Source organism: Triticum aestivum, chromosome 1D (assembly GCF_018294505.1).
Source record: "Triticum aestivum cultivar Chinese Spring chromosome 1D, IWGSC CS RefSeq v2.1, whole genome shotgun sequence".
NCBI lineage: Eukaryota > Viridiplantae > Streptophyta > Magnoliopsida > Poales > Poaceae > Triticum > Triticum aestivum.
In genome coordinates this window covers 278,424,828-278,434,027 of record NC_057796.1, presented here as the reverse complement: position 1 = coordinate 278,434,027, position 9,200 = coordinate 278,424,828, and the positions used below count along the sequence as shown (strand labels likewise).

At 43.3% G+C, this 9,200-nt stretch overlaps 2 protein-coding genes and 1 pseudogene across 2 annotated transcripts; 1 reads left to right on the top strand and 2 right to left on the bottom strand.

Moving 5' to 3' along the window:
- Positions 1-269: 269 nt before the first annotated feature.
- On the bottom strand, positions 270-1,146 carry LOC123158917 (uncharacterized; annotated as a pseudogene).
- A 243-nt stretch (positions 1,147-1,389) lies between these two features.
- LOC123158911 (NADH-ubiquinone oxidoreductase chain 6-like) lies at positions 1,390-2,494 on the top strand. Its single transcript, XM_044576731.1, has one exon. The coding sequence runs from the start codon at positions 1,466-1,468 to the stop codon at positions 2,492-2,494; it is 1,029 nt and encodes a 342-aa protein (XP_044432666.1). The 5' UTR covers positions 1,390-1,465.
- A 5,392-nt stretch (positions 2,495-7,886) lies between these two features.
- LOC123181461 (ATP synthase subunit 9, mitochondrial-like) lies at positions 7,887-8,263 on the bottom strand. The gene has a single exon (XM_044593720.1). It carries the CDS (start codon positions 8,236-8,238, stop codon positions 7,897-7,899), a length of 342 nt encoding a protein of 113 aa, XP_044449655.1. The 5' UTR covers positions 8,239-8,263; the 3' UTR covers positions 7,887-7,896.
- Positions 8,264-9,200: the final 937 nt, after the last annotated feature.

Sequence of the window (9,200 nt, the reverse complement as noted above, 5' to 3'; positions counted from 1 at the left end):
CTTCTCCTTTTGAGACCGCGAAAGCAGAGCTGGTTATGTCCATTGGGGAAAATTCCCAGTTTCGTGTGGGACTGCTTTTGTCTCTGGATGTCAAATGCCCCTTGACGGGCAAACGGGAGGCTCTCGAAAAGACGATAGAGGCCATCTTGAAATGCCAAGGGAAGCCCACAGACTCCCTAGCGTCTCTACTGGACCTAAAATGCGGTCTCGAGGACCCCAAAAACTCGAGACCGCTCTCCGTCCATATTTAGGACGGTTAGGGCGATTTTTTAAGAAATAAAAACCTTCTGTCGATTTATCCACACTTCCATGACTTCTAGAGGAAAGCTAACTGCTTGCTGGCTGGGAGCTGTATGAGCGGTAACGTCCACGTATGGCTCCGTGAGAAGGTGGACGGAAATGGCCTTGTTGTACCTCACTCCCGTCTTCAATGGGGTCTGCTCTTTTTTTAGGAGAGTATGCCAATATGATCTTAATGAGGTGCGGGGCTTTGCATCTGACATTCGTTGGGCTTTCCTCTGCGGGAGCCCGCGTCCCGGCCTTTTTGTGCAATAAACCCCTCCAGCCGAAGACTAGTGATAGGTGGTCCCGCGGAGCTTTCGGAGAAGGGTAGCCTAGTGTGTACGCACAGCAATGAACCGCGGCGAACCCTCAGACGACCCTTCTAAGATAAGGGGGGAGATCCTCAGTAGTGGTGACCCTTTGACTCTTCCACTGACTTATATATGTACCGAATGCTCATACGGGAAAGTGAACTCCTGGGTATGGAACCAGGGGGGTTGCTCCGAGAAAAAATCCTTTCTTTCTCGTCCACTCTAGGGGGTGCGGACACACCTGTGCGGATTACAGGTGACGGTTACAAGAATGGCGGGGAAGTGAAGAGTACCCGATGACATTCAGGGATGAATGTAGACCCATCGGGCGGGGATAATCATTCCGGTCCTGGGAGAGGTGGCGACACCAGTCTGAGCTGAGGGAAGCCAGCCAATTGAGTCACTAAAACGACCGCAGGAGGCGCACCCTAAGCCCAGCTTCTCGGAGCTGCTATTGCGAAATACGGCTTCCTTAATATCCAAATTTCAACAAGGGGGCTGGGCTGCTCGCCTTCATAGAAAGGCGACCGGGCCTAGATTAGATGTTCGCCTTTTTATAAAATAGAAAGAGAAGGTAAAGGGGGGGGGTTTGGAGATTCTTTCAAGAATGCATGGCTTCCTCCTATTCCGCTTCAACAGAAGCCCTTAAAATCCTGCTGCTATGGCAGCAAGGGTTATCCATTTCATAGGCGAGGGTGGGGGAGAAGCAAGCCGAACCTCTGATCGACCCGGACACGTCAAAAATTCTCGACGCCGAGAGAAAGACGAGATTCAGTAAGTAATTCAGTGAGTGCTTTCTTTTATAAGAGCGTCGGCTTGGAAGAAGAAAATGAAATACGAACAACCGCGCTGGTTGTAATAGATCGACTTGAATGCGTCTTCTTGCTCCAGCATTCAAGTTCCATTTCAAGGGAGGACGACGTACCATGATACTTTCTGTTTTGTCGAGCCCTGCTTTGGCCTCTGGTTTGATGGTTGTACGTGCTAAAAATCCGGTACATTCCGTTTTGTTTCCCATCCTAGTCTTTTGCGACACTTCTGGTTTACTTATTTTGTTAGGTCTCGACTTCTCCGCTATGATCTCCCCAGTAGTTCATATAGGAGCTATTGCCATTTCATTCCTATTCGTGGTTATGATGTTCAATATTCAAATAGCGGAGATTCTTGAAGAAGTATTGCGCTATTTACCAGTGAGTGGTATTATTGGACTGATCTTTTTGTGGGAAATGTTCTTCATTTTAGATAATGAAACCATTCCATTACTACCAACCCACAGAAATACGACCTCTCTGAGATATACGGTTTATGCCGGAAAGGTACGAAGTTGGACTAATTTGGAAACATTGGGCAATTTGCTTTATACCTACTATTCCGTCTGGTTTTTGGTTTCTAGTCTGAGTTTATTAGTAGCTATGATTGGGGCTATAGTACTTACTATGCATAGGACTACAAAGGTGAAAAGACAGGATGTATTCCGACGAAATGCCTTGGATTCTAGGAGGAATATAATGAACAGGACTATTTCTCCTTTTGGCCATAGCCATAGAAGAAGCTTCTCCTCCAAAGCGGAGGGAGGGGAATCTCAGGATTCCTATGACCCTGCTTATATCGATTTTATAAGAGCTCGTTTAGGGTTTTTCCCGGGTTTGGTACCAAATCTGGATAAACTCCTTTCGGTTCTTAAACCTGAGGAAATTCTATTTCTGGCTTTTCGCTTCCCGCGGGATGCAAACATGTTTAAATTGCCCCTAAAGAATATCCAAAATATGATTAAAGAAGCGATGGAGGAGGAAAACAGATACAAGCCTCCGGTGGAAGGTTGTGAAGACCGTCGTATGACTCCGGAGGAAAGGAAAAAATTGCTTGAAGCATTTTCTTTCCTATGGGATAAAAAACAATGAATTGGAACTATTGAGTGGTGTAGGTATCCATCTTAGCAAATAGAGATATCGAGGCCCACCAACCTACTACTTGTTGGTTTGGTGGGGAAAGAGGAGTGGGTATGAGGGCTTCTTTCACTTTTGAAGTTCAAGTGTCTTCTCTTCAAGAGAATAGAGCATAATTGTAGGATTATCTGGATATCAGTGCTTTTATTCAATTCCCGAGACACTCTTCAATGATTGAGGAGATTCCTGAGGTAGCCTTAGTGCTATCGTCAGGGTCACCAGCCTACTGTACCCCTTATTCTGGCTTAGCCTTGCTTAAACAGAAGAGGCTTGGTTAGCATCCTTTCTATCAGGTGCTGTTCTTTGCTACCAACAATTCTTTAAGTACGCGGTGAAGTAAATAATAGTGCACTTGCTGACAGTAGAAGCCCCAAGAAATCTCATAGTATAGGCTGATATCGTTGTGCAATGTCATTTACAAGCTATGCTCCAGAGTCTTGGCAAATACGCTGAGAGAAGTACTGGATGAGATCATTTCCGAGGACTTATTAAATAGGGGTGCTTTTTCTACGAATATAATCAATTCCATAATGCTATCCGCTTTGACGAAGCAAATCAGATGACGGGCGATCTACGCCTCGAAAAGGAGAAGAAGTGGTTCTCGATACTGAGCAAAAAGTCACTTTCGATGCAGAAAGTAGGAAACCAAGGAAGCAGGCATTGGCAAAGAGTGAATCTTTATCCGATCCTATAATGGCTCAATCCGATCCAACAACGGTACTTCCAAAGGCTCCTCGGCTAAGAAAAATAATAGTTGTATTGGCAAGGCATGAAAGGTATTTTCTAATGCTATCCGAAGACGAATCGGAATACGGAACCGGAAGCCGTAGCCCAGAACCTTTAGCTTGAGCGGAAGGGGAGGAAACCAGCTATTCGAACTGGTGGGTGGGTGGATACCTTAGTGCTTATTGCTTTGTCGGAGCAGGGGCGGAGAGGGATTCATTAGTTTGACAACACAAGGGTGTCATGTGGAGAAAGAGAATTGAACTATTCTCCGGGTACTAGTACCGCTTAAGCCCAAGCAAGTGAAGAAATCCTGTAAGATGGACTTGATTTACTTTCCTTTCCAAGACCTATACATATGGTTTGGGTATACAACTATCACCTATCGAAATGAAACACTAACCTGCCCACGACCCCCTATACCGGATACCTTTGCTTTGAAACCAATGACTAGTAGAGGATTTCGAGGAACAACAGCAAAGGTAAGTAGGGATGGGCTTTCCTCGGATTAGTTTTTGGATTTCGCTGGTCTTGCCAATGGTTGTTATTCAAAAGAAGGGTTCGCACCGGCAAAGAAGAATATATTTTCTAGTTGTAGCTTTCGAGGAGAAGAAGGAATGAATCAAAGGGACGAGCAAAGGCAAAGCAATGGCATGTTTGGAATTCCATAGAGGAATCCCCAAGCAAAGGCCAGGACGCTAACGCTAACGCTATTGATATTCCTAGCGCTTGTTTTCGTAGGATGCCGAGGACTCTTGCTTGAATACAACTAGAGAATTATCAAAAGAATACGACTAGCTCTTTACCGCGGGGATGCGTTGAGAGGAATCAATTGTTTAACCTGGTGACCGGATAGGAGCCGTGACTCTGTGGGTAGCATTATCAAAAGAAGGAAATTCGCAACGCTCTAAATTTCTCTATTTTGATTTTTTTTAGGGATTGCGCCGTTACTGTACCTGCTTTCGCTATTGTTGTTCTGCTTTGCCGTTACCGTCCCTTTTTTAGCATAATAGGAGGGTGCCTTTTTAGCGCAAGACGATGAAATAACAACCTAAGCTTATCGGCATTAGCAAATTGAGAAATCGAATAGATCCCCGGCCGTTGGATAGGAGCACTGCCGTTACCGTGCTTAGAATTGATGAAATTGGATTTCTTACAAAACCCAGGATCTTCCTATTCGTAGTTTTCTTACAAAACCCAGGATCTTCCTATTCGTAGGTGGTATACAACTACCCCTATCCCTATTGTTTTGATACATGGCGTATTGGCTTTTCGTTTTTCTAGCTAAAGATCCATCTTTCCTGGATTAGTGATTACTTCAATCCATACCCCTATGGAATAACAAAAAGCAAGGGCAGAGGGACCTGGATCCGGAACCATATAATAATTCGTAGGAACCCACACCGGATAGAGGGTCGTCCCTTCCTCTTAAGAGGTGTAATTCTGTTTGGGGATGACATTAGATAATCCGAATCATAGTCCTCGCGGGAATGGTCGCAAAATATGAAGGAGTTTTGTTGTCGAAGCTGGGGATCTAGATAGGTACCGATCTCGGTGGGGATTTTCCTATTTTTCTATGAAATTTGTTTCATTTTCTCTCGAAAAAAGCCAGTCCTTAATTAATGATAGGGAAGGAAGGAATTGCTCTTAGGCTTGTCAGTCTTTTTATCATATGGATGGGTCGTACAACCCTTACATGGTCTCTTGGCATGAAATTGGGTACTTTTTGTCTATGGCGAGATGGAAGTTATCTGCAAAGAATGCCAACTTAGGACCGTCAAAGTGGAAATCGTATCAACCCGCCGAAACCGCTCTTTGGAATGGAATGCATAGTATTGTGCATTGGAATGGAAAAGTCGAATAATCAAGACATGGATCTAGTATCAACATGACCCAACTTCCATTCTCATGACCCAACTTATTCAATCACTTCCATTATCTTTCTATTGCTACAAATCGAGAACAAAAAACATCCCTCGGAATTCCTGTTCGATAGGAAAAAAATAGCTCTTCAACCAGAAATAGCAAGCAACATGTTTTTCTTCTCTCTTCCGGGCACACACCCTATCGGGTGACGCCACTGACAAACACCCTAAAGGGGAACACAACACTTCCTATAACAGAAAAAGCAATATCTGAAATCTTTAAGCAACTAAAAAAGACGTAAACTAAAAGATATGTGTTGAAAAGGGATGGTCAATAACAAGATGAAGCCAATGCCCAATCTTCCCAATAGTATTCCTTAACTCTTGAATTGCTACACTTGTTCATGGCATCTATTCTCTATCTTCACTTTTCACCTTCTCATCCTTAAACTCAGTAATCTGTTCCTCCTAGACATCCTTCTGCGTACAAAAACAGAAGAAGAAGCACGGGCATAAATCAATAGAATAGTTTAGTTTCAAAAGTCTTTTTTGATTGGTATATCAATCATGGTTTATAGGGAAAGAGTTAGAATAGGAAAGCTCTGTTACTTACTAATGTTTGGGTTTTTGTTTACGGCAATAGTAGGTTTCTTGCTTGTCATATTTAGAATATAAGCATCAGTTACATTTGACGTCCAGCCTTTTTATAGAAGAGAAAGGGAGGTTAAGGGCAAGGGCGCAGCATAATATATAAGAAAAACTTGATCTTTGAGGGGAAATTTTTCCAACTAGACCGATAAATGAGAAAAAGTACCAGTCATGCCAAGAACCAAAGGCGCCAGCTTTCATTGATATATATACCATATCTTTTAGCTGAAAAATCTATGGATAAGAACCGGCTCTGGGAGGAGGGGTGGCGCGACAGAGCAATGAAAAGCTGGGATCTTTCCTTATCTTCGGTCGTGACGCCTTTTCCTATTGTATGAGAAAGCGCTACAAAACATCCTTCTCGCGGGTTATCTTCTACTCAAGCAAGCTCTCTCCTATTCTTCATCCACCAACTAGCAGGAACGTAGGAGCACAAGAGGGTCATCATCTTCTGAAATGATTGGCTTTCGATCTGCTTTCCAAGAGGTGGTTTCTGACATGACCAGAAAGAGTGGAATTCTTGTTAGGATTGGCATGTCAAGTTGCTTTCTCGGACCCTAATATAAACCACCTTATCCTCACTCAGATTGTTCTTTTGGACTGAGCAGAAGCACGACCTCTATCTGACGTTTTCTCTATCCCTTCTAATCTCTCAATGGCATTTCCATCTCTCGATTCAATCAATCAAGTAAGTCCGGATGACACTTGTCTTTATTTAGTGTTTCCCCGGCTATTCAGCCATTACTTGCATCTCAGGTTCTTTGTACCCTTTTTTAGTGCCGTGCACACTGAGGTTTCTGGCATGATCGAATCTTTTGAGAATATCGCTTATTACGTTAATTTGTTCATCTTGATGTACTCAATCCATTCAAATTCCATAATTCCAATGCTATAATCCCTATATTAATATCAAGTAAGAAAGCATCAGTCCTCTTATTTTCTGTCTTCTATGAAAGAATGTAGCTCGCTCTTTCAACCCGGGGCCCCCTCTGGGGAACTGTTTGAGTTTTAGCATCGACCCCATTTCCTTTTGATCGTATTACGCTTGACTCGCTGCAAAACATTTCGCTTTCTGCGCCACGCTCGTACGTGGTTTACACTCCTTGCCTTTCATCTGACTTTGCCATCGGGCTTTGTTTTCAACTGGATTGGATTCTGAACCAAGAAAGATAGGCAACTTTCACTTGAAAGAAAGGAGCTTCAGAACTCTTGTATTCCACCAAATAAGAATAAGAATAAGAATAAGAGCAAGAAGGGGCTATCTTTGTGAAGGGACCGGCACCAGAAAGTAGATCATATGGCCTTTCTTTCGCCAAAATCAAGTAAAGCCCCGGCCCAAGAAATGCAGCAAAGCAAGTCGTCTTTGGTTTGGAGCTCAATTCCCGGATGTATAGGCTTGATCGAGTGCCTTACCTGAAATCGACGATATAAAGTGGGCTCTTTAGCTTGCTCTGACAGAGGTCTCCTTCTCCCTTAGCAGCGAGACCAGTCCCTACCTCTTTTCAATCAATCTTTCATACCGTATGCCTTTTCTACGCCTAAAAAAAGTTCACGTCTCTCCTCTCTGAAGTCGGACCTTATTGAAAAGTAGTACGCTTTCTTTCGTGGTGTTCAGGATCCCATGCTTTGTAGTTCACGCATGGCTTTCTCTAACGAAGCTAATGCCGAAAATGAAAGACCTTAAACGGAAAGACACAGGAGGTGGCGAAAAACGAAAAAAGAGAAAGAGCTTACAAACTTCTCTGAACCCGGTAGCCAGCGGAGCCCTTATTCATGGGTTAGGGACTAGCATTGAACAAAGTTGGTGACAGCCGAAGAAAAATTGAAAGGGCAAGTAAATAATCTAAACATGCGGGTAAGCAGCAAAAAAAGAATAAAAGTAACGCGCCCTACCTGTTAGTAAAGTAAGGCCTTCCAGAGCCTATCTAACACAGACATACACGCGGATGAGGACACAGAAATAAATGGACGTCGATCCGGTACTGAAATTGCATAGCACAAAATGCAATATGTTCATACTTGGTGAAACGCACATCATCCAATTCATGATTTAAGAACAAGATCACGAGATATTGACTTTTTTTACATCTGTAACTACATTCTCACATCTCTTTTTTGATCTCATGACTTTTTATGTGATCGGAAAACGAATGAGATCAGAAAGGCCATCATTGGGGCAAACAATGCAATAGCTTCGATGAGAGCAAAGCCCAAAATGGCATAACCAAATGATTGTTTAGCCAATGATGGATTTCGCGCCACGGAATGAATCAAAGAACTGAGGACGTTTCCAATACCGACAACAGCTCCGGCTAAAGCAATTGTAGCAGCTCCGGCACCTATTGATTTAGCACCTTCTAACATCTCGAGTCGAGAAAACACTTTTCTTGTCACGTTTTTCCTTCGCTGTTCTTTCTTGGATTTCTTGTTGATGATTCGAAGTACTTGGGCCTGCACCTCCATAATTTTCAAATATTGGGTTATGCGGACCACTAATTTGATACATATTATCACAATTTGCAAGGCTTGTCACATATTAAAGAAAATGAGATGTGGATTGAAAATCATCAGGTATAGGTAATCATCAGGTATAGGTATAGGTAGGGGGTCCGTCAACCCTTGTGGGGCTGGGTGGGGTATCCTGAACTACTGGAGCAGCTCCCCCTTGTGGCTGGGGTAGACTCTCAGCAGCTTGGTTTACGCATGGCACGAAAATCTATCTTTAATAATTATGTGCAAAAAGTCCAAAATAGCCTATTGGGGTTCAGTTGGCGAGAAAAGCCTTCTTCCTACATCCGCGAGTAAGGGGCAACCTTTTTTATTAATTCACAGGTAAGGCAAAGTGCTTTCTTTTAAAGAAGCATCTGGATCCATCTTTCTTTCGTTAGTTAAGCCACCTTTTTCTAAGAAGGATTTTTGTAATTCAGGATTAATAGTACTTAGAATGGCTTTTTCATATCGAGAAATTCTGTCTAGTGGCATTCGATCACAGAAGCCGTTGACAGCAGCATAAATCACAACAATTTGTTTTTCAATTGGAAGTGGTTCATATTGTGGTTGTTTGGGCATTTCTGTAAGCCTTGCACCTCTATTGAGTAATACCTGAGTCGCAGCATCAAGGTCTGACCCAAATTGAGCGAAGGCGGCCACTTCGCGATATTGTGCCAATTCTAGTTTTGAACTACCGCAGACTTGTTTCATAGCTTTCAACTGAGCGGCAGACCCGACGCGACTGACGGATAAGCCAACGTTAATAGCTGGTATAATTCCGCGATAAAAGAGCTCTGTTTCCGAACAGATTTGTCCATCTGTAATGGAGATCACATTGGTGGGGATATAGGCCGATACGTCTCCAGCTTGTGTTTCAATCACGGGTAACGCAGTCGAGCTACATGCACCTGTCTGGTCCGATCGTTAGCGGCTCT